General features: G+C 44.1%; 1 protein-coding gene across 3 annotated transcripts in view; it reads left to right on the plus strand.

Moving 5' to 3' along the window:
* Positions 1-25,836, plus strand: part of COP1 (COP1 E3 ubiquitin ligase) — a 193,050-nt gene that overhangs the window by 139,063 nt on the left and 28,151 nt on the right. For 2 of the 3 annotated variants that reach the window (XM_073643375.1, XM_073643377.1), the window contains 3 exons: positions 9,512-9,638; positions 11,433-11,557; positions 13,433-13,593. In XM_073643375.1, the coding sequence (XP_073499476.1) occupies positions 9,512-9,638; positions 11,433-11,557; positions 13,433-13,593 (413 nt within the window). The remainder of the gene's footprint in view (positions 1-9,511; positions 9,639-11,432; positions 11,558-13,432; positions 13,594-25,836) is intronic. The other variant, XM_073643376.1, reaches the window with a different exon arrangement.

Raw genomic sequence — 25,836 nt, forward strand, 5'->3', positions numbered from 1 at the left:
GCTGTGTCAAAAGCTTTTGACAATACAATTAAAAGGGAAAGGGCGCATGTACCCCTCCCCCCACCACCGCACTCCATGTCAAGCCCATTATCCAGAGCTGTCTGAATGTCATCTATAACCTCCAGCCATTGCTAGGGCCTTGTCAGAATAGAAGGTTGTAAAGTAGAGGGCAGGACACTGCTCAGCGGCAGCATATCCGTGATCAGCGCTCCTGGGGTAGCTCACATCCGCGTGCAAGCATCAGTGTGCAAACCCCGGCCCCTGCTCTACAGACTAATGGCCAGGACATCTGACCTCGTGACTGCCAATTTGCAGGACATTAAGTGACGGCCATGGTACTGCCATAGCGTAATTACTCGTCTATTTTTCAGTATTTCAAGGCTCCGCTTCTGAACATCAGTGTCTTCTAAATACCCTTAGAACAAATTACTACTTAGACTAGCATTAATTCCCATTGCTGAGCGCACGCAGCCATGTAATATTCCACATTGCATTGTTCAGCCACAACATAAGGCACTTTTTTTTTTATCCTTCTTCTAGATTGAACATCTCTTAAAGCTTCCAAAGTACCTAAAATAAGGCTTTGTATCAAGGCACTTAACGGCTTCTAATGTGCCGTACGATTAGGGAGAGTGAAGAATTGAATTATACACATGCCCATATCTATTTAAGCTGATGGTCCATTTCTCTAATGTCCTTGGTTATGACTTTCTCTGTGTTTTACCACTATGCCATAACTAGAAAACAAGATCTTTTGGTTTTCGAGACGTTAGAATGTTAATGGTTTTACTAAACTGGTCCTTTTACATAAAGAGAGCTATGCAGTGACCATAGGAGGCAAAGGGTGCAAAAATTTTAATGGAACCCAATTGCAAAAAAAAAATTATTTTTAACCCCAATTGCATTTAAGTCAAAATAATTGACCCCCTTCAAAGTTCATTGTATAATGTCCGACATTATGGCCTTCCAAGGGATCTGTTGTAATTTGCAAGAACATCCTTTGTGTACACAAGAGATTTGCTGCCTAAAATGATGATGCTTTTTTTTTTTTTTTTTTTTTTTTTAGGCTACACAATACATTGTGATAGCAAATATTGTTTTGAACAATAGTCGGCTGATTGCTGCCTTGTTTCTACAGGGCAATTATTGCTCTTGAGCTAGGGTTACACAACAGTTTATTCTCTCATCCGAGAAAATTGGTCCGATTTATACTAATCACTCTGGGCTCGGACTCTGGGCTCGGACTCTGGGCTCGGACTCTGGGCTCGGACTCTGGGCTCGGACTCTGGGCTCGGACTCTGGGCTCGGACTCTGGGCTCGGACTCTGGGCTCGGACTCTGGGCTCGGACTCTGGGCTCGGACTCTGGGCTCGGACTCTGGGCTCGGACTCTGGGCTCGGACTCTGGGCTCGGACTCTGGGCTCGGACTCTGGGCTCGGACTCTGGGCTCGGACTCTGGGCTCGGACTCTGGGCTCGGACTCTGGGCCACTTCTCTCTGATGTGGAGAAGATGGAAATAAAAATGTCTCCATCACCTCCATTCTGTCAGTCCGTGAAAATCTGACCGCACTCAGATGTCATCCAACTGCAGTCCGATATTTTCCCTCAGACTCATTGATTTGCATGGCCGAGTGCGATCCGAATATCGGACCCAGTCCGAGAAAAAAGCGGAAATGTGCACAGCCCCATAGAATAACATTGGTCCAAGTGCGATCCGATATTTTGTCAGATTGTGCTCGGACTGGAAATAGTCATCTGCCCAAGTTCTTATGAGCAAAATTCAAGCTATATTTTGAGGACTTAACGTTGCTTTGCCCTTTTAGATGACTGTGTTCAGTTAAACAGTAAAGTCTGTGACACCATCATGAAAAATTTCACTCCTGATTACAGCAACAAGTTTTTGATCTTCAGAATTTGGCTGCGGTGTTTTGGTACCGCAGAGCATATTGTCCTCAGAAGAGTCCTTCTCCTGTAACAATTCCCTGATTGAAGTTGAGAGCTTTGCTCCCTGATGTCGTTATAATGGCCGCAGATGGCTCTCCTGGCCTGTGACCACTGTGATGCTGGAAGTGGCAGTGGACAATAGAGCCAACTGTGTGTTTGTCCCAACTGGACAGTAGTGTGCGTTCTCAAGCCAAAATTCCGGCCCGGACCATGTAGTAGGCGAGCTCTGGAAACATCTCTGGTACAACAGCTGCTCTCCCCCATATAACTCCAAGTAAAATCTTTTGCCCATCAGATCTTGAATCCGATAATGGCAAGAGAACTTTTGTAGTTCCTTCATCTTGTTAATAGATTGATACCGTTCGATGCAAGGCTTTTGGAAACAGATGTTAGAAGGGCAGCAGCTATTTTTGTCAAGCTGATCCACTGAAAATATTGTCTTTGATCCCGGTGAGGTCTTTGTCTAACCTTTTTGAGGGCGACATGGACTGGCTAATCCCACTGTTTCAACAAGACATTAGTAGAAATGTCTGTGAACTTCTTCCCTTGTGAGACTACAGAAGCCAAACTAATTAACCAGTTTTATTTTATGGTGTTGGACACCGGATCCCTTCTGGTCCACAAATTCTCAGCGGTCAAACGGATATGCCAAATATACTTCGAGGCCCAGGAAACACAACGCATTTTCCTGAGTGTGTCTGGTTTTGGGAAATGTCAGGCCATCATCAGTTGATCTGGTCTACATCTCCTTAGGTGTTGTCTGACTCCACCGAGATTCTGGCTGCCCTGGAGCCTTTCCTTTGATTTGGTTCATGTTGTGCTTCATCCTGAGCTCATCTGCGGAGTCTCCAAGCGTTAGTCTTTCTGCATCGGTCTTCCCAGCTCCCTCTGGAGTGTTCACCTGTTGAATATATTCAGTTTTAGCTGAAACTTGCTGTTTGAACTTCAAAGCTTGTTTTCTTGTAAAGCTTGTTTTCTTGTAAAGCTTGTTTTGTTGTCCTATTTTTTTTTTTTTTATTACGAGTTTTAAAAGATTTTTTTTTGCCAAATTATATCTGCTTGCTGATCATTCCTATTTAAACTTTACTTATAATGGGATCCATTTTGGAAACCTTTTTTGAAGAAACCCTAAACGTAGAAGAATAAAAAGTAAGCACCAGAGTATATTATGCCTAGTCCCTGTCAGTTTGCAGAATTTTCTGCTTGTTTCTGAAACCGTTTTGCAGAAAATCGGGCTGGTCTATTACACGTTCAGGTGTGGAATGACTGCGGGGCAGGCTTTAGCTATGCGGGTCCATTCTAGCGATCTGGGGGGGAGGCTCCTGCTGCAGCCATTTGTTTATTGCCTGGTACAGAGCAGTGTGGAGATGAGGGAACTTGGCTGAGCTTCTGGGACAGAGGAGATTTCTTTATATATTTTATTAGTTTTAATTGTGATAGACAAAAAGGGATCAAAAGGAGGAGAATAAAGTGAATCTCTCAGCAGGTTTTTTCTATGTAGTGATGTCACTTATTGGGCCGTTTCAGAAAAAATTCAATGTTTTATCAGCAGGAGATTATCACTAAAGGACTAGTTGTCGTTTGCCTCCTGGTCCAGCGACGCCCCCTGACAGAAAGCAGCCAATCAGTGATGTGGGCGGAGTTATACACAACTCGGCATTCCGAGATCTGCAGCAGAAAAAACTGTGATTCTATCACAACTGCTGCAGCCAGTAAACGAAGTGATAAATCACTAGAATCCGAGTCTCTGCCCCTACATCATGCCGCTGTCAGATTACATAACATGAACCGTTAAGAGACTAGTTCATGTACTAACTTGGTCTTTGCAGTGGGGGGTTCTGACTTCTAACAATTTCCTAATATGTTTAAAGGCAACCTGTCAGCAAGGCAAAGTGCTGGCAAATTCAGGCTCCGTGCTGCTGCTCTATGAGATGGAAATAACTCATTAAGTGTTGCAGACTCATTATTTTTACAATCGGAGGATTTTATTTACAACGTCGGCTTCACCTAGTTCTATGCAATTGACAAACTTCAAGCTTAGCACGTTCAGTGAGTCACACAATCCGCGGTTGGCCGCTCATCACAACGGCAGCCTCCCCCCCGTTGCCTTTGATAAAAGTCGCACAGCGATTCTCAGTCGTTAATACCATTTACCATCCTTGTTCTTATCTCACACTATCCATAAGTTGCTCTTTGATGTACACTACTATTGAAACCCGCTTAATTAATTTCACATAATATTTTCCTCTTTTTTTTTTCCAATATTTTTTTTTTTTCATTTCAACTTTGTTTTCGACGCAGATGGTATTTTTCTCCCTTTTCTTTAATCTTCTTGTCTGACGGCCCATATGGCGTAAAAGCGGTGCTGTCTCTTTAAAGCTGGGCCAGCTGTTCTGTAGAATTTCCCATTAATGCTTACAGTACCGTTCCAGTCTTATTTTTTTTTTGTAGTTTTAAGGGAGGTGGGGGAAATAAATGTAGCATAAAGATCGCTTGAATTGATGTGCATGTAGGGAAAAGAGGGGGCGAGGAAGCCAAACTCATTCACGGAACACTCTGTGTCAGAGCAATCAATTAATAATTAAGCAACTAATTTTAGCTAGCCAAGGAACGTTGCCGAAAGGGATGGAGAACGATTGCCCTGCAAGCACGTGTAGGCGCATCGTGTCCAGGCTGGGTGCCAGGAGGTAGAGGTTTGTTTCATTTGCTTACACATATCCACAGGGGGTATCAAGGAGAGGCGGTCATTTGAAGCTATTGAGTATAAGGTGAAGCCTGAAAAATGGTTTTGGAGTGTTGTATTTTTTCCAGTGTTTGTAATGTTCTTCATGTCCGCGTCCTATTTTAAAGCTTTCTGTAGAGCACACATTATAGGAGAGCACCTTTAAACTTCCCCGTATTCTTCTCATCTCTACTAATGGCTAAGTCTGTGTAAGAGGTTAGACATCATTCCCCTCTTGAAAGACTCCGCTGCCGGCTTTAATCTTCCCATTTTACTGCAGTCCTTCCTTTGCTCTGATTGAAGGAATCAATATGTATTTGCGGTGTAGAATAGCGAGTGTTCATGCGAGCCTTCTGGCAGGTCACGACGTGGACAGTTTAACCGTTTAGGGCGATCTTAGAAGCGTCACACTTGAGCGCGATGGGTACGGCAACTCATCAGTGGTCCCACTTTGTCGTCTTGCTCCGGAGAAAGCTCATCTTGTCACTTGGATGTGCATTTTATCTTATGAAATTGACATCACAGGGAGGTTTGTTCACCATTTAAAAGAGAGGGGAAAAGAAATAGCAGCTTCACATCAAACCAAGGTAAATGGGACGTGCGTACAATAAACGAAAGCGTGATGAGAGCAAAGGGTCTGCGGTTTTTACAAATACAGCTTATCTATGAGCTGCAATACCAGACACTGCCCATGGACAAGTGTCACTATTTTCGGAGGAAAACCAGCAGACCCCCATTTACTCCACTCCTACAGCCTGTTTTTAATGCATCATCTCATCTGCAATGTAAACGTTAATTTAGGTCAATGAACCAATTACAAAGCAATATAGCGCATTCTAGCAAAAATGCATGGTAATACGGGATAGACTTCTTTTTCCTAGAACTGCTTGATTCTTAAATCACCTGTACGTGAACAAGGTAGAATAGTGGGAAAGCTTCTAAGTTAAGGGACTTTGGTCCCAATTCATTAAACTAGTTACACTAGAATTCTAGCTTAAAGTTAAAATTTTTGCGCAATTCAGAGTTTCTCCCAGCTCAGCCAAAATGGGCGGCCGCTCAGCAGAGTAATGACGTCACAGCTCATCTAATTCACGGCAAGCTTTGGCATTCCTTATGTAAGAAATCTTATTCCAGTCCTTGACTGGAGTAAAATTTGTGACAAGGCGAACACAACTAGTTAGTAGCTCATGATTAATTGAGACATGCACCTATTAATGAATCAGGAATGTCTGACTGCAACATGCAAACTCATCAAGACAGGTCTGAAAATTGCTGCTTTTGATGGATTAGGGCCATAGTTTTCTATGTTTTGAGTAAGTCCCGCTATCCATGCTCAAACATAGGGAATGTTTGTGAGTTCTGTGTCTTCCTCACACACAGAGAAAGCCTCAGCGTTCTGCTTCCCCTGCCCAGACATAGGTAAAATTATTTGATCATCCTTCCATGCACAAATATAAAAAAATCTGTTGCTCCTTCTTCAAACACATACAGAGCTTGTAAATTCTGCTTCCTCTGCCTAGACATAGGGCCCCTGAGTCCTGCTTCCCCTCTGCGCCACGAGTGAGCCAGAGAATCCTACTTCCCCTCTGCGCCACGAGTGAGCCAGAGAATCCTACTTCCCCTCTGCTGCCAGAGTGAGCCCGCGAGTCCCGCTTTTCCCTCTGCTGCCAGAGTGAGCCCGCGAGTCCCGCTTTTCTCTCTGCTCCCAGAGTGAGCCCGCGAGTCCCGCTTTTCCCTCTGCTCCCAGAGTGAGCCCGCGAGTCCCGCTTTTCCCTCTGCTCCCAGAGTGAGCCCGCGAGTCCCGCTTTTCCCTCTGCTCCCGGAGGGAGCCCGCGAGTCCCGCTTTTCCCTCTGCTCCCGGAGGGAGCCCGCGAGTCCCGCTTTTCCCTCTGCTCCCGGAGGGAGCCCGCGAGTCCCGCTTTTCCCTCTGCTCCCGGAGGGAGCCCGCGAGTCCCGCTTTTCCCTCTGCTCCCGGAGGGAGCCCGCGAGTCCCGCTTTTCCCTCTGCTCCCGGAGGGAGCCCGCTTGTCCCGCTTGCCCTCCAGTAACCCACACAGATTGATTGGCGGCTCTCCCTGTATGAGATTGTGTACAGGGTGAGCTGTCAATCACATTGTATAGACGGGGAAGCAAGACTCACAGGCTAATATCAGTTCAGGCTCCGACCCAAATCGGGGAAAAAGTAATCCTGGGGGTTAACTTGCATCATTTATTGTCCTGAGCCATTTTATTCTTCTTTTATATATTCCTGAGTCAGTTCATGACCCTGGCTTTCAATGAGACTAGTGAAATCCAGAGTGTTCACCTGACATGTTTTCAGCATAGAATCGCCTGGATTTTCTGAAGGTTGTTGCAGACTTCTGACCATGGCAGATCTCCATCATCCTGTGTGATCGCCCTGTGGTCTTTGAGAGGTCTCCCCGCCTCTATAAGTGATGTATGGCTGTTGACATAATGTCCTACCCTTCTTCCTCAGAGCTAAGTAATGACCTGCTTCCTGCAATGGCAAACCCTATTAATTACAATATGGCAGCCTGGAGCTGGGCTACTATAATTAAATAAAGCCGATTTGTCTTGAGGATAAATAAAACAGCACTATTCATGGGTTAACAGTAAAGTCCCATTTTTCACAGGTTGTCCACCATTGACACCCTTCACGATCAACTTCCTAGTAGTGTGTATGTACTCATTTGCAGCTTCCCCTCCACTTCTCAATCTTTGTATTCTCGATGTGTGAATGCTTACGGCTGCCATTCAAAAGGCCATAATGATGCTGCCTTTTAGGACTCTATTGGATCTTGTTCTAGCCAGACACATTAGATTAGCCATCAGCTGTCTCCCCCCAACTCCCCAAACATAGGTGTATATGGCTCGGCCATGAGTTCCTGTGTTCTCTGAGAGAGCCACTGCCAGAATCGTTATGCTCCCACCAATCCAAAGGATTAGACACTTGAATTTCAAGAGGCCTGATCTTTATATCCTCCAGACATAATCTGGAGGCTCCTATACGCAGTTAATGGTCAGCTGATTCCTTCCAAAATTGCTGGATTCAGCTGACACTTATGTAATGTATATGTGGGCCTTAGGTCTGGCTTAGCTGAACTGCAGGAGGTCCAGTTTTTACTCCCTTCAAGGGGTTGTCCATCCTGATACAAGAGAATAGGAGCTGAGCTGCATTTCTCTTCAAAAGCTACAGCAGTGTGATGCAGTGGTCCTGTTCTGTCTCTGTTCACTCCTTACAGCTGGCCATCTATAGAGTTGATAACTGCTCAGCATGGGGGTGTGCGTTGGAAGACCCTCACCAATTTGATATTGATGTCCTATACTAGAGAGAAGTCATCAGTTTGATTAGCCAAGACAACCTCTTTAATAGCAGGGCTGAGGAATCTGAGTCGTGGAGTCTGTATCCATTTTGGAGGAGTCGAATTTGGAGTCGGTATAAAATACTCTGACTCCTAAAATATATAATAACTTGGGTACAGTAGTTCAATGCAGTTTGTGGGGAATATTTTTTCATAAGAATTTGGGAAAGTAATGAAATGTCCTATAAATGTCTGCCTATTCCTGATCTAAGGGTCTAGACTTTTAGCTGAGATGAATCTGTGCTACAGTAAATTTATCAATTAAACATGAGCCATGTATGAGGGAGTCGGAGTCATGGAAATTGAGGAGTCTGAGTCTAAGGTTTGGCTTACCGACTCCACAGCCCTGTTTAATAGGGAGCCAAATGGTCCTGCATTTTGGCCATGTTGATGCGTTCGTAGCCTGGGAGACGTACTTTTTAGCCAAACTTTTTTTTTCTTTTTCCCACCTTATTGGTATACTTTTATTGAATAGTTTGATGCACACTACTTTATTTTTTTTTTTTAATATTTTCATCTCAAATAGGTGTGGGTTGCTGTAGTAATCAATCAATGGCTTACATATATGGGTGATTTTATGTTTTATTTATTTACAGGGAATCTGTCAGCAGGTATTTGCTATGGAATCTGAGGGCAGCATAATGTAAGACAAGAGAGCTTGATTGCAGGGATGTATCACTTACTGGACTGCTTGATGCAGTTTTGATAGAATCCCAGTTTTATCTGCTGTAGATGTAGCAGTGGTCAGAATGCTGTGCTGTGTATAACCCCTCCCACACCCCTGATTGGCAGCTTCTTTTGAACATCGACAGCGAGCTACCAATCAGTGATGGGGGCGGGGTTATACAGATAAGCCTGACTGCTGTACACGTGAGACCTAGTCAGGCAGGGATAATCTCCTGGTGATAAAACACTGATGGTTTTGAAACTACAACACACAGCCTAATAAGTGTAATATCCCTGGAATCAGGCTCACTTGCCCTATTATGCTGTTTTCAGATTAAATAGATGTATTCCTTTTAAGGGGGGCACCTGATCTGATGGATACTAGAGCAGACAGTCCCGTTCATGCTATTGTACTTCTACTCCGAGAATAGCCTTCCTTGTGTTGCTGTGAGTGCCGGTCTGGGATCTCAGTCTTCAGAGTGCATGGGACGACAGCCAAGGAATTGGGTTCTTAGTAACCTGACCCCTCTCTTTTCGTTGCCACAATCAATTACCACTAAATAGCCCGCACCTTAGTAAAAATTACCCATTTGTTTAAGTTGCCAACATGTGCTGATTTTGATTTGTTGTTACAATTTACAAAGTGCCACATACAAAATGGATGTACACACTATGGAAATGTGCTGGTATTAATATGAAGGGGGTGAAAATCAGTCTGGTAGCGCCCTGCTGGTATTAATATGAAGATCAGTCTTGTAGCACCGTGCTGTTATATTTTAGGAATGCACTCCGGGTTTAACCCCTTTTATTTCTCTCCATATCCCCTAGATCACTGTGTCCACTATTACGACCTCCGGAACACTAAGCAGCCCATCATGGTGTTTAAAGGACATCGCAAAGCTGTCTCATATGCCAAATTTGTCAATGGGGAGGAGATCGTTTCCGCGTAAGTACCTCTGCGCTAAGGAGCAAGACTTGAGAAGTGCTCCAAAATAGTCTCCAAATTTCGCCACGGAGCTTGGACAGCATCCGTGGAGGTGACATATTTTCATAAATAGTTGTTGAAAATGCCCGAACTGGGTGCCGCAGTGCATTGTGTCAATGCTCACTAATGGGGATAATGCCTTCTGAGTGGCCTTCCGAGCGATGAAGATTTCCATGGAGACCTTCCGAGGGGTTTTTGTACTTTACACTGAAGTGCATCTGCTGATTACCTCGCTGCAAGAAGCTGCGGTCCGGTTGCTCCTAATTATCTGCAGAACTTGTGTAGTCTTGTTGTCTGAGGAGATGTTAACCCCTGTCCTCAGGCCACATACTCATTTTTATTCTAGTTCATAAACACAATAATTACAGTTGTTATGGTGTATTCTGTAAGACATTACCTTCGATTCTGTCCAAAAATTATGCCTGGTCTGAGGATGCTATTTAATCTCTCTAGAGAAGCTGAATGAAGGAATGTAAAGCAGATCGGCCATCAAATTTTGCTATACAAACTGCATATACTAATAAATAAACCTTAGACCTGATGAGGCCGGTGTACTTGCTTTGAAAATCCAAGTCAGAATGATTGTATAATCCTGCTATTAAGATGAGCATTTTATGAGGTCTAGGTAATGAGTGAGAGAACTCATGAGTCCAAGTGTATTCAATCTCCGAACACCCAGCCCGACTGACTTATAGCTGCGGCTTGTACTGAGCAGTGTGAGATCTCAGCAGGGAGGAGGCACACTGAAGACCTATCATTTAGTCTAGATGGGCGGAGAATAAATGTAAATTTTTAAAATGCCGTATGCAGCCGTTTTGACATGAGTTTTCAAAGTGAGGACACTAGTTTCAACCGGTCTGAGATTCATTTAATGTATGTAGCTTGTTTAGTAAAATCTGGCGTCCAATCTGATTTCAGTCTTATGTTGAGGAATGCAGTTTCATTAGTCCGTGGCTGTGCTGTAGTTTGTGCTGGGGATCGGGAATAGGAGTCCGGTGTATTAATAAGATGCAGTGATTCCTCCACATATCTGCCGTCCATACCTGTGTTGGTCAGGTCTGTCGGGAGAAATATGGCAGTCACTGGCAGGGAGGCGGTGTAGCTCATGATTACCTAGGACTCCTACTCACAATCCCAGCACATAGTCCTATGCTGACACCAGAAAGGTGAAACTCATTCAACATCGCTACACTCAGCCTTTCCAGGAGCTATTGTCCTGCCCTAAGCAATCTGCACCACTGGTGACCTGAAGCATTACATGGTGCCCATAGAAATCACTGGACTGGCGGAGTCCTCCAGAAAGATGGGCGCTCCATGTAGCAGTCTTATTTGTGGACCTACTACGTCAGAATACATTATTCTATGTGGATATTCGTTTTCTCGACCCTTGAAGAACATCCATCATGAGATCCCTGCATATTCGTAGAGACTTGTGATTAGAGATGAGATGAGCGAACCCTAACTGTAAAGTTTGGGGTTCATACCCGGTGCTGAACTCTGAACACGGACTTCTCCCGGAAGTCTGTTTTACACTTCGGGAGTTCGAAGAGAGAGAGATTTTCCAGCTCCAATGTTCTTGTCCCCATTGATTTCTATTGGGTTCAAGTTCTGGTACCCGAAATGAACTTTTGGATCACAGTTTGGTTGAACCCGAACTTCCACGGATCCATTCATTCCTAATTGCGATCCTTTGTCTGTGCGGATCTACATACACTTTCAGGCCGTTCCCTGCTCAGTCTCCCATATATTCCTTAGGTCAACAGATAGCCAACTGAAGTTATGGAACGTGACCAGACCCCATTGCCTCCGCTCCTTCAAGGGTCACATCAATGAGAAGAATTTTGTTGGCTTGGCTTCTAATGGAGACTATATCGCCTGTGGTCAGTATTGTTGCCTCTTTTTCCATCTCAATAATATCTGATTATGTTCTGAAGGATCTTATTTACACAGTGCAGATTTGATGAAGTTATTGAATGTATGTTTTATTAATTGTTTTTTTCCCAAACAGTCGTATTCCTTATACCTTGCCTTTAATTTTGTTGTTTGTTTTTTTTTCCACAAACTTAAAGGGAACGTGTCCCGTTCTACTTGCAGTGTGATCCGTGGACATCAGGGTGTAGAGAAGGAGAAGCCGAGCAGAATGATATATCTGTCGGAAAAGATTCAGTATAACTTGTTTGTATGTATAGGAGTCCAGTGGGCGGTCCTACCAGTGATTGACAGCTTGCTCTGCCTGCACAGTCATATGTGGAAGACTCAATAAGTGACTAGGGAACAGGAAAGGGCAATAGGGTTTTTTTTTTTTTTTTTGATGACCTGTGATGAAAGTAAAAAGGGTAATGCTCACCAGGTTCAGTTGTCATGCACAACATACACTGCGCATGAAGTACCAACTGCTGCAGCCTCACTGGTTGAGAAACCAATATAATGCCAGTTAGAAAACAGAAAAGAGTCTTCTGCTCTGCTGGTAAGGATCCAAACTATTCAATAGGACATTGTAAGTAGCAAGGCGGTTTTCTTTTCAACGCGTTTCAAACTTCATCAGGAAAAACCGCAACATCCTTTTTTTTTTCCTGATGAAGTTGCATTACTTCAAAACGCGTTGAAAATAAAACCACATTGATACTTACAATGTCCTATTGAATCCTTACCAGCAGCGCAGAAAACACCCTTTTTTCTTTTTCCTACCTGGCATACAGGGAAGACTGTCAATCACTAATAGGACTGGACTCGTGTACAAACACCAGGGGTGTCAATGAATAGAGTACAAGTTTTACTGAAACTTTTCCCACTAACTTTTATATCGATCTGTTTTATAACATCCTGCCTACAGATCAGATACCATTTTCAAGATGACAGGTTCCCTTTAACTCAGGGTGCAGGTCTTCATAGATGCGGTTTTAGGTAACCTAGGTGCCCATACATTTATGGCAGCACATATACACATACATAAGTGTGTAGTTTATGCAGTAACCTCTCTATTACTCAAACTGGTTTTGCCCACCATAACAAGTGATAACATCCCTGCGGGAGAAGTGATAGGTTGCTGATTACTGGGGTTCACACTTTTTTTGACCCCTACCAATCTTGAGAACATGGCTCTGGAGTCTCCCATTAGAATGTACTCATGGTCCTGCATTTGGGCCACTGCTCCATTCATTGCCTGTAGCAGTAATTTATAGAGTTCAGGAGACAAAGAAAAATGGTATTTTTTATTTTCTGGAAGTTCCACTCCAGATGATGAAACCCAAAAAATCATCTTGGTCGGTCTTATGATGCTCAAGTAGTAAAAGCTTAAGAACCTCTGGTCAACGAAGATTGCAGAGTACCGTGCTCCCATAGACCGTGAATGGAGAGGTGATGCACTTGTGGGACCATTGGTTCGGCATTTATTTTATAAGTGTTGTCTTTGCGGGACAAAACCTTTTAAACTTGTATTTTCAAGAAAAAAGTGTGTAAATATAGTCTGTATTATTCCTGATTTGTGATTGTGAATACCTCTTTATGCTATTTATTGTCACCTTTGGGAATTAATTATGAGCTGACTGCCCCGTGCAATACAAGTATGGACTGCATAGCCCAAGAGTTTTTTTTCCTTTGTCCCTATACTGGCATACAGGTGACATTTTTTTATACATTGAATATGTCCTTCATCATCCAATGTCTCATTTTGATGCTTTTGGGGTTGTTTTTTTTTTTTTTTTTTGCTGTGTGCAAATGTTTAAGACTGATTATATGTGTTCATTATATTATAGGAAGTGAAAACAATTCCCTCTACCTGTATTATAAGGGTCTCTCCAAAACCCTTCTGACTTTCAAGTTTGACACCGTCAAGAGTGTCTTGGACAAAGATCGCAAAGAAGATGACACCAATGAGTTTGTGAGCGCCGTGTGTTGGAGGGCTCTTCCTGATGGGGTAAGACATCTCAATATGCTTGTAATTCCAGAAGTTGGTCTAATAAAAAAAAGTATTTATATCATTTAAAGTAGTATTCCCATCTTATAAAGTGATCACATATCGCTAGGTTTTGCTGTCACTTTATGATCAGACCTCAGTGATCCTCAGAATGAAGGGGCTACAGTACTGTGCCCTGCCCCTTTTATTCAATGGAGAAAAAACTGGAAAGACAATAGTGCAATAGGGTCTTATCCGAGTAAAAAATAGCAAGAAATATGGAGAGTTTCTCACCTGTCATGGGTTGTGAAAACACAACGGCTTAATGCACTCAGTGCTGCTGAAGACCCACAAGTATACCAAGATATCAATAGTGGAGAAGGATGGGTTAATCCTGGTCTGCCCTGATGAAGGGAACCTTTAAGTAGATGAAGCCAAAGATTGATGCATGTTAGGTTTTTACAGGACTGTGGTTTATCCTGAAGAAGTGTGAAACTGCGAAACGCGTTGACAAACTGCATCTCATCTGCATCGGTCTCTGACTTCATCTATTTAATGGATCTCTTCATCTGGGCAGCCCAGGATTAACCCATTCTTCTCCATTATTGATATCCTGCCCCTTTATATGGCCTCTATAGTGAATCGTCCAGGCAGCTTAAAGCACCACAATGCATGTAAGTGATGGCACCGCAGTGCCGCTGGATGGGAGCCCCAAAAAAACTCCTCCCCAGCTCCTCTTTTTTTTGATTAGCCAGCCAGGCGCGACATCTTGGGTGCATCACATTGCAACGTTGACTTTGTGTCAAGCCTGCCAGTCAAAAGAGGAGTCGGGAATGCCGACAGATGCCTGTTCGCAGGGCTCCCATCCAGCAGCCCCGAAATAGTGATCGGTGGGGATCTTTATATAATCTGTGGGGATACCACCTTTAAGACCCCAATCGATTGACAGGAATTTGGTGCTGATTTAGAGCTGTGGCTCCCTCTGCGTGTCCATGCACAGCGGTGCCCCCTGTAGGGAAACTGCAGCACAGCTTTATTCAGGTGCACAAAGCTGACTGCGTTTTTTTTTTTACAGTCAGGCGACTGTAAGCAAAACGTGAAAAGTTGCATCAATTAATTACGGTCAGACACTACTCATCATAAAGTGGTCGCATTTTCTAGCGATGGCCGTCACTTAATTGCTAAAAGGCCTTAATTTATTTTTTTTTGTCACCCTTATGTTTTTAAGAAATGTAATTAATTCACAAACACCGCAACAATGTGGTATAATATTCCGCTTCCTGGTGTACCGACAATGTGCCTTCGGCTTGGGGTATACGGTGGCAGATCCATGTCGCAGGCACAGTCTACTAGTCATTATGTTGCACACCACAAAACATCAAGACCGAATCACATTATAAATGCTTCTGAAAGCAATATAAAGCCGGCAGGAGGCTCTCGGGGAAAGATTTGCTCAGATTTAAAGCCGCTGAATAAGGTTCTGCACAATCAATGAGAATCTTTCATAAGTTCTTTGAAAATCCATCAGTATTTCTGCAGCTCCAAGATCCTCCGCTGAAAGCTGTATTCTCCTAGTCCGAGACCACCTCGCTGCTGAACCTCAGTAAATGCATAACTGATTCCATTGTGTCTAGAAAAAGATATTATTTTGCCGTCATGTTCTTCCTTGACCTTGGGTATATTCTTACCGCAATGTCTTGTATCAATAGAAGGGTTCAAAGAGGCTCTGTTAAACAAATGGAACAAATGCGATGAGAATAGTGAAACGTGCTAACGCCGTTCCGATCGCTGTGTAGAATTCAGATCAGTTTTGGGTAATGGCTCTTGTTTTATATGATTGTATTTTTTTCTTTCTGGCTCCATCGCTTCCAAAGGCTTTTCTTAAAACAATGCAAAAAAGGTGTTGGTTCTCAGAGGCGAATATGACTGTGCATATTAATTTCTTTTCCGGCCCTCGTACTCGTTAGGATAAAGCCCAGCAAATTGCCGGCTGTTTGTCTGAAAAGAGAGTTCATTACTGCAGATAAGGCAATTGAGATGGGGAGGAAGAAGAGGGAGGGAGGGTGCAATGCAACTGCTACAAGTACTAAAGAAGTAATATCAGAGCTGCAATCAACCAGGCGATCCAGATAAGGAAACCGCAAGCCGAAAATTAGCTTAGGTAAAGGTTAATGTAACTGTAGACTGGGAGAGGGATCTTGCACAGGCACCATTTAAGGAATTAGGACCATTTTAACATGCAAGAAAAATGGTTAAAGGGGTAAAATAATGAGACGTTCAGGTGTGGACGGATGTTATATGCGTGTGAATGGGAATTTCTGAGTAGGGCAAGAGGTTCCCTTGTGGTTTACATGGTAATTGAAGGCATTTTTTTGACTTTCTGTCTAAATCGACCGGTTTCTTCTCTAGCACAATAACCAAAGTAATTTTCAGTCCAGGGCTTCAGAGTTGTGTAGTCGAAGTTTAACTTAGAGCGGTCCTCAGTGAAAATAGTTCTTTTAGGTTGTCCTTCTTTTGACCAAACTCACCCATTTGACTGTTAATGACTAGAGATGAGCGGTGTTCGACTAGAACTGTTCGCCAATCTCAAATTCGAGCTGTTTTGGGCGGTGTTCGAGTTGTTCGACGAACCCGAACGATTTGCAAAAAATTCGGCTGTTCGAGGTTATGTTCGATAACTGTTCGTGCACCAAAAGCGTGTCGTGCATGTCTGGCGCTATTTAGAGCACCAATCATGCAGGGATTGTCTGCCACTCACTTTAATGCCACAGCCATGGTGGTTGTGGCATTACAGTGATTGCCCAAATCGATGGGAACAGTGCCAACAGTGAAACATGAAAAGCCGGCAATTCAGCAGCGGCATACACCGGTACCCGACAATTTAGAACAGAAAGAATAGAGCTTCACACATAGATTAGATAGATAGAAACATGTCAGCCACATATATACGAAGTACAGTGACAGTGTTGCTTACTGTACTTGTCATTTAGCGTAAAGGATTTATCAAAAAAAATAATAGTGTTTTCATGCACTGTCTCTTTAAAAAAGCCGGCCGGCAATTCAGCAGCGGTACCCGACAATTTATAACAGACAGAATAGAGCTTCACACATAGATTAGATAGATAGAAACATGTCAGTCACATATATATGAAGTACAGTGATAGTGTTGGTTACTGTACTTGTCATTTAGTATTAAAATAAAGGATTTATTATTAAAAAAATTGGCGTGGGGTTCCCCTTAATTTTAGGCTCTAGCGGAGGTTAAGCAGATGGCTGGGGCAGATGTTTGAAGCCTGGGAAGGGGGTAATACCCACGGAGCTTCCCAGGCTACTAATATCAGCCCCCAGCTGAATACATAGCCTTTACTAGCTATTAAAATGGGGGACACCCCAAAAAAAATGACGTGGGGTCCCCCCTAATTTAATAGCTAGCAAAGGCTAGGCAGACAGCTGGGGGCTGATATTAATAGCCCAGGAAGGGAGCCATGAATATTGGCCCCCTCCCAGGCTAGAAACACCAGCCGTCAGCCGCCCCAGAAATGGCGCATTCATAGGATGCGCCAATTCTGGCACTTAGCCTCGCTCTTCCACGCTGCCCTGGTGCGGTGGCAGGGGGTAATAGGGTTGGGGTTGATGTCAGCTTATAATGCCAGCTGACATCAAGCCCAGGTTAGTAATGGAGAGGCGTCTATAAGACACCCCCATTACTAACCCCATAGTCAAAGTTAAAAAAAACACAAACACCCAGAATAAAGTCCTTTAATTGAAATAAAGACACAATCCTTTATTGTTCTAAATTAAACCATACTTACTGTCACGCCCATTCCAGCTGAAGCCAACGATCTCCTGCAATAAAAGAAAAAGAATAAAGCAACCTCATCCTTACCTTTCCATGGTTCCCACGACAGCTTCAGCTCTGCTACATCGAGATGACAGGCTGGACCGCAGCAGAACGCTGCCATCCAGCCTCTCATCCCGCAGACACTGAGAAGCGCAGGCTTGCTTGCGCTGCTCAGCGTCTCTCTGTGACGACATCCAGATGAGCCGAGTTCATGTCCAATGAACTCGGCTCACCTCATGCACGTCACTGACAGCGTGGGAAAATTCTCACGCTGAAGCGGTGAGTGCAGGAGAATTCTCCCACGCTGTCAGTGACGTGCATAAGGTGAGCTCATGTCCAATGAACTCAGCTCACCTCCTGCACTTCACTGACAGCGTGGGAGAATTCTCCTGCACTCAGCGCTTCAGCGTGAGAATTCTCCCACGCTGAAGCGCTGAGTGCAGGAGAATTTTCCCACGCTGTCAGTGACGTGCATAAGGTGAGCTCATGTCCAATGAACTCAGCTCACCTCCTGCACGTCACTGACAGCGTGGGAGAATTCTCCTGCACTCAGCGCTTCAGTGTGAGAATTCTCCCACGCTGAAGCGCTGAGTGCAGGAGAATTTTCCCACGCTGTCAGTGACGTGCATGAGGTGAGCCGAGTTCATTGGACATTAACTCGGCTCATCTGGATGCCCTCACAGAGAGACACTGTGGAGCGCAAGCAAGCCTGCGCTTCTCAGTGTCTGCGGGATGAGAGGCTGGATGGCAGCGTTCTGCTGCGGTCCAGCCTGTCATCTCGATGTAGCAGAGCTGAAGCTGTCATGGGAACCATGGAAAGGTAAGGATGATGTTGCTTTATTATTTTTCTTTTATTTCAGGAGATCGTTGGCTTCAGCTGGAATGGGCGTGATGGTAAGTATGGTTTAATTTAGAACAATAAAGAATTGTGTGTTTATTTCAATTAAAGGACTTTTTTCTGGGTGTTGTGTTTTTTTTAAATACTTTACTAGAAATTCATGGTGGTCATGTCTAATATTGGCGTGACCCCATGAATTTCGGGCTTAGGGCCAGCTGATAATGCCAAGCTGGCCCTAACCCCTTTATTACCCAGTGAGCCACCGCATCAGGGCCCTGGATGAGTTGGGTACAGCGCCAGAAGATGGCGCTTCTATGAACGCGCCATTTTCCGGGGTGGCTGCGGACTGCAATTTGCAGCGGGGGTGGCCCAGAAAGCTTGGGCCTCCCTGCGCTGCGGATTCCAGCCCCCAGCTGCTTAGTTGTACCTGGCTGGACACAAAAACAGGGCGAAGCCCCACGTCAATTTTCTTTAAATTATTTCATGAAATAATTAAGAAAAAAAGGGCTTCCCTATATTGTTGTGTCCGGCCAGGTACAAATAGGCAGCTGGTGGTTGGGGGCAGCCCGTTCCTGCCTGCTGTACCTGGCTGGACACAAATATAGTGCGAAGCCCCACGTCAATTTTTTTTTAATTATTTCATGAAATAATTTTTTTAAAAAAGGGCTTCCCTATATTGTTGTGTCTGGCCAGGTACAAATAGGCAGCTGGTGGATGGGGGCAGCCCGTTCCTGCCTGCTGTACCTGGCTGGACACAAATATAGTGCGAAGCCCCACTTCAATTTTTTTAAATTATTTCAGGAAATTCATGAAATAATTTAAAAAAAATTGAAGTGGGGCTTCGCACTATATTTGTGTCCAGCCAGGTACAGCAGGCAGGAACGGGCTGCCCCCATCCACCAGCTGCCTATTTGTACCTGGCCGGACACAACAATATAGGGAAGGCCTTTTTTTCTTAATTATTTCATGAATTTCATGAAATAATTAAAAAAAAAGTACGTGGGGCTTCGCCCTATTTTTGTGTCCAGCCAGGTACAACTAGGCAGCTGGGGGCTGGAATCTGCAGCGCAGGGAGGCCCAAGCTTTCTGGGCCCCCCCCCCCGCTACAAATTGCAGTCCGCAGCCACCCCGGAAAATGGCGCGTTCATAGAAGCGCCATCTTCTGGCGCTGTACCCAACTCATCCAGGGCCCTGGTGCGGTGGCTCACTGGGTAATAAAGGGGTTAGGGCCAGCTTGGTATTATCAGCTGGCCCCAAGCCCAAAATTCATGGGGTCACGCCAGTATTAGACATGACCGCCATGAATTTCTAGTAAAGTATTTAAAAAAAACACAACACCCAGAATAAAGTCCTTTAATTGAAATAAAGACACAATTCTTTATTGTTCTAAATTAAACCATACTTACCATCACACCCATTCCAGCTGAAGCCAACGATCTCCTGCAATAAAAGAAAAATAATAAACCAACCTCATCCTTACCTTTCCATGGTTCCCACGACAGCTTCAGCTCTGCTACATCGAGATGACTGGCTGGACCGCAGCAGAACGCTGCCATCCAGTCTGTCATCCCGCAGAAACTGAGAAGCGCAGGCATGCTTGCGCTCCTCACTGTCTCGCTGTGACGGCATCCAGATGAGCCGAGGTCATGTCCAATGAACTCGGCTCACCTCATGCACGTCACTGACAGCGTGGGAAAATTCTCACGCTGAAGTGCTGAGTGCAGGAGAATTCTCCCACGCTGTCAGTGATGTGCATGAGGTGAGCTCATGTCCAATGAACTCAGCTCACCTCCTGCACGTCACTGACAGCGTGGGAAAATTCTCCTGCAATCAGCGCTTCAGCGTGAGAATTTTCCCACGCTGTCAGTGACGTGCATGAGGTGAGCCGAGTTCATTGGACATGAACTCGGCTCATCTGGATGTCGTCACAGAGAGACGCTGAGCAGCGCAAGCAAGCCTGCTCTTCTCAGTGTCTGCGGGATGACAGGCTGGATGGCAGCGTTCTGCTGCGGTCCAGCCTGTCATCTCGATGTAGCAGAGCTGAAGCTGTCGTGGGAACCATGGAAAGGTAAGGATGAGGTTGCTTTATTATTTTTCTTTTATTGCAGGAGATCGTTGGCTTCAGCTGGAATGGGTGTGATGGTAAGTATGGTTTAATTTAGAACAATAAAGGATTGTGTCTTTATTTCAATTAAAGGACTTTATTCTGGGTGTTTTGTGTTTTTTTTAACTTTTACTATGGGGTTAGTAATGGGGGTGTCTTATAGACGCCTCTCCATTACTAACCTGGGCTTGATGTCAGCTGGCATTATAAGCTGACATCAACCCCAACCCTATTACCCCCTGCCACCGCACCAGGGCAGCGTGGAAGAGCGAGGCTAAGTGCCAGAATTGGCGCATCCTATGAATGCGCCATTTCTGGGGCGGCTGACGGCTGGTGTTTCTAGCCTGGGAGGGGGCCAATATTCATGGCTCCCTTCCTGGGCTATTAATATCAGCCCCCAGCTGTCTGCCTAGCCTTTGCTAGCTATTAAATTAGGGGGGACCCCACGTCATTTTTTTGGGGGGGTCCCCCATTTTAATAGCTAGTAAAGGCTAGGTATTCAGCTGGGGGCTGATATTAGTAGCCTGGGAAGCTCCGTGGGTATTACCCCCTTCCCAGGCTTCAAACATCTGCCCCAGCCGTCTGCTTTACCTCCGCTAGAGCATAAAATTAAGGGGAACCCCACGCCAATTTTTTTAATAATAAATCCTTTATTTTAATACTAAATGACAAGTACAGTAACCAACACTATCACTGTACTTCATATATATGTGACTGACATGTTTCTATCTATCTAATCTATGTGTGATGCTCTATCTTTCTGTTCTAAATTGTCGGGTACCGCTGCTGAATTGCCGGCCGGCTTTTTTAAAGAGACAGTGCATGAAAACACTATTATATTTTTAAATAAATCCTTTACACTAAATGACAAGTACAGTAAGCAACACTATCACTGTACTTATTATATATGTGACTGACATGTTTCTATCTATGTGTGAAGCTCTATTCTTTCTGTTCTAAATTGTCGGGTACAGATGCTGAATTGCCGGCCGGCTTTTTTAAAGAGACAGTGCATGAAAACACTAATATTTTTTTTAATAAATCCTTTACACTAAATGACAAGTGCAGTAACCAACACTGTCACTGTGCTTCTTATATGTGTGACTGACATGTTTCTATCTATCTAATCTATGTGTGATGCTCTATTCCTTCTTGTCTAAATTGTCGGGTACCGGTGTATGCCGCTGCTGAATTTGCCGGCCGGCTTTTTTAAAGAGAGTGTCTTCTGAGCAGTTTGTCAGCTTTTGGACACCTTTGCAGGTGTTTTCTATGTGTTTCTATGTGTTTTTGTTTGCCTGCCATTGGTTTTAACGGTGTTCTAAGGTGTTCGACGAACAGTTCCTCGAACATCCCGGTGTTCGACGAACCGAACCGAACCCGAACACTACGGGGGTGGCTCAACACTATTAATGACCTAATTCATGTAGGGATGCCCTGAGTTTCCCTCCTATTAAGTAAAAAGTATGTCAGATGTTATCGGAATTATTTTATCATCATCTCTTGAACATCCCAGAGCTATGCAGGCTCCTTTCTTTCTGGTTGCTTGGGGAACAGCTACTCCTCCTTAAGTGACAGTTCTGTTCAGGAGCTCTGTCCTTCATTAACAGTCTCAGTGTTGGTTCTGAATCTACATGGTTATCTCTAGATTTTCATATAAAGATAACAGTATTTTAGAACAAGCACCTGACTTAGGTGAGTGAGAGCCTTGATTAGAACTGCTCTGCAAACTGAGGAATCTGGGGGCTGAGGGGGTTGTGATTCTACAGGACTGATGAGAGCCCTGTTGGAAGGTGAGCAGCTAACTGCTTTATAGACATTAATGGGCTGGAGACAGGAGACTGGGATGTTAGGCGATAACTCCTCTTCTGGAATGTATGCACGCTCAGCTATGCTTTTGTGGCCGAGCTCTTTGAAAACTAGCTGTACACTATGTAAGAGAAAAGCTCTCATTGCAGAAAGACAGCAGATTTAAAAAAAAAAAGTCGCTTGCAAACTTCCTTATTTTTATGCAGTCTAAGTAAAGCAATCTAATAACGTTATAGTACCCCCTTAGGGCAATAAGCCATCAACAGTTGTGTGGCAGCAGTTTACTGCCTCTCCCTATTGAGAACACATGCATACTGAGCCAAATCTGTATGGGGGGGAAGGGTCAGGAGGAATAGCTGACAGCTGAATGGGCATATGGCCAGCTCTAATGGGTAGCCTACTTTGTGAAACTTCTCCATGAAAAATGAGGACTAAAATAATCCATTTGGGTGTCTCCTTGTGAGTTTGGCTTTATGGGTCTCCTCTGCACTATTCACTCCTTGTATATAAGGAGATGAGTTGTGTGTTTGTGCTCCATATTTCATAGAAAACTCTTGATTAATTAGAGTGATCTTCTGAGTAATCCAGTGAGTGCGGGGTCACGCTTCATTCATCATTCTTCTTCGTCTTCACTGGTTAAACTTTTCACCTTTTCTTCTTCCCCCGCCCCCTGATTCCATAAAGAAAAAAAAAAAGGCAAAATATACCTCAATCCGATGTAAGTGAACACACAGTAAAGCCCTGCATGTCTGCTGGAAATGCTATCTTAGCCGACTGGGTTTGGAAAGCCCCTTTAAAGTTAATTTATAGCAAAACAGGCCACAGGGAAATAAGCGGTGATTTATTAGTAATCAGCGTTGTGGTACCCAGCAGGGATATCTGCGTATACAGCCGGCTAGCGGCTGACATTTACAGAAGAACAGAGTCTGCAGACTTGTGTTTCTGCTCTGGCAGACTTTCCATAACCCCGTTACATGCCGGTATCGGGAACTCACGCTGTATAATGTTACCGTCCATCTAGGTGAAGTTGAGCTGTTTGTGAATGTCAAAATGACCAGACAGCTCTAATAGGAGCCATTGTATGACCCCAACAGGTTTGTTTTTCTTTCACTCGCAGAAAAGAACGAATCGATTTATGAAAATCCTATTATTTAAGCACATAACTCTTCCATTTATATAGATATTTTCTATGGCTGAAGTGGAATTACCCCTTTAAAGGGGCTGTCTGCTTTCTAAAGACTTAGTCTGGGTTAAAATGGCAAAATGAGCACAAAAATGACCCACCTCACTTCTCCTTGTTGGTATTTGTGGACTTATTTACCACACATGACCACTGCAACCAGTCACTGGACTCACCTGGACATGACCGCTGAGCTCAGTGATTGACTGCAGTAGTCATCCTCTGTAGACGTGACAAAAAGAGAGCAGTGTTTAAAAGCAACTCAAGCCTTCAGAGGATTTTATTATGAATGCAAGACAACCCTTTTAATTAACATCCAAAAGAGGTTAGACCATCACCGAAGAACCATTTTTGGCTTTAGTTTGTCACGTAGGTTTCATTAATAGACTACCATTGCAATGACCCTTTTTAGGGCTTATTATAGCAGCTAAATTTTCCAGCATTGGTTACGGCTGCTATTCCCGGCTCGACCACTAGTCTCTTGGCCCAAACCAATAGCTTCATAAGCATTTACATTGGGTCTGGAGATTCATGGTTGGTCAGTACGGCCGCTATATGCCCGTTTGAATAAGGCCTTACATTCACCATCTGGCCAAGTTAAACAATACACGAGTCCAGCTAACATAAGTGGCATCCGGACCACTACGGATATTCGAAAGTTCTTTAATAGAAAATGGCTCAGCAGCAATTACTTGAGCTGAACCCAGTCTGCATGCAGATTTCCACATCACTTTTTAATATTCATTAGGTACGCGGCAGAAATGCTCCAAGATGCTGCAAAGTCTAATTATTTATGTTGTGCCCCTATCAATATGTCTGCGATACTCTGCAGGAATCCAGGGCCGCGGCACGACTATTCTGTGCCTCCTTGAATGCGAGTAGGTGAATCTGCCAGTAAACAAGTCATCCCGGTGCCGATGAATGTGATGTATATAGCACACTGACATACTAATGATCAGCACCGCTCCCGACACCCAAGGACACAGAGCGCGTTATATCATGGATATAACAATAATGTTACTGAGAGAGGGGGGAGAGAAAAATTTTGCACAGACTATTTCTGACTTCTGCTTTTGTATGGCAAGTGTAAACAGGTACACACCATTTCTTGAAATATCTTGTATTTGCTTGGTTTTCTACGCTGTGATGGAAATCATGCCAGAGCTACTTGTCTAGTGTTTGTGGACCTGACGACGGCACTGCCTGTAAGAACCACACTTTGTCGTAGATGGGGCACACTATGGTTTGGTCGAAGGAACTGGAGTAAGCCCAAAACATTGCACTGCTCTCTTGGTGTGAACGGGAACTGGCACGTAGTCTGGATTTACATGTGGGGTAAGTGTTGCAGGTTGGAAATTTACAGCAGAACACAGCGCCGTGCGTGGAGACAGGGTGCGCCGTGCGTGGAGACAGGGTGCGCCGTGCGTGGAGACAGGGTGCGCCGTGCTATGATAGAAATGGTGATTTCCATCTTTCTTACAGGCGGAGCAAAGTACAATAAAACTTCCTTCTCAAAAGCACTAGAAATCCTGTTCATCCTTACATCACATTGTACAGAGTTTTATAAATGGGTAGACAAGCCAGCGGTCACACCCATGGACTAATAAAAGCAACTTTCAGTGAGAAAAGTGCTTAAAGAGGACCTGTAACTTTCTGTAAATATGTATTTTTTTACCCTGATGTAAATGCCGCTGTTTCCCTGAAACCGCCTTTGTATTACTTTTGTTCTTGCCCCTCACCATTCCTGAGATATGGCCCCTTCCTTCTTGTAGCTGTATTTGATCTTGCTTGACAAGCAGGAGTGGTCATAAAAATCCCTGTGGGCGGTGTCCTGCAGACCACGCCTTGTTGTCTTACAAGACTAGATTTAGATGACAGGAAGAGGAGGCAATATATCAAGAACGGAGAGGCTCAGAAACAGAAGAAAAACAACGCCGGATTCTCTTTAAAAAAAATTCTTGAAGCAGTCACAAGGATAAAATTCCTATCTGAATATATTAGACTAATTCTTTTTTGTTTTCATTTTATTTATATTTGGCGTGCCTGAAATGAAGTGTAAGCTCTTGCGAAAGAAACACTTGAAAGCCAGTAATTGCATGACATTTTCATCGAAAAGTTTTTACGGCAACAAATTTCCTGATTGTTTTACTAGTTTCCATTTTACTTTCTCGGGCTCGACTCTGCAGTCCCTTCTATACATGTAAATAGAATAAATCATTCCTATATCATGGTTCATTACCCAAAGATCAAAATCCCACTGCGCTCACACCGTACCTATTTTATATATGTAGAAAAATCCATACGAGTGGCGTGTGCTGATAATTGCTAGGCTGCTGGTTTTTCATGCAGCCCAGAACATTAAGCCGATAATTGCAATTGGGGCTATTAAAAAAAGATCATCGCATCTGTTTTCAGCAAATGTTCTGTAGCTGCAAGGTAGTTGAACATCACGGTGTGACGAGCGAGCTTCTAGTTTGGCCAGAAAGTGCTCACTT

This window comes from Phyllobates terribilis, unplaced genomic scaffold (assembly GCF_046119375.1).
Source record: "Phyllobates terribilis strain yellow unplaced genomic scaffold, ASM4611937v1 Scaffold_8__6_contigs__length_399053987, whole genome shotgun sequence".
Lineage (NCBI taxonomy): Eukaryota > Metazoa > Chordata > Amphibia > Anura > Dendrobatidae > Phyllobates > Phyllobates terribilis.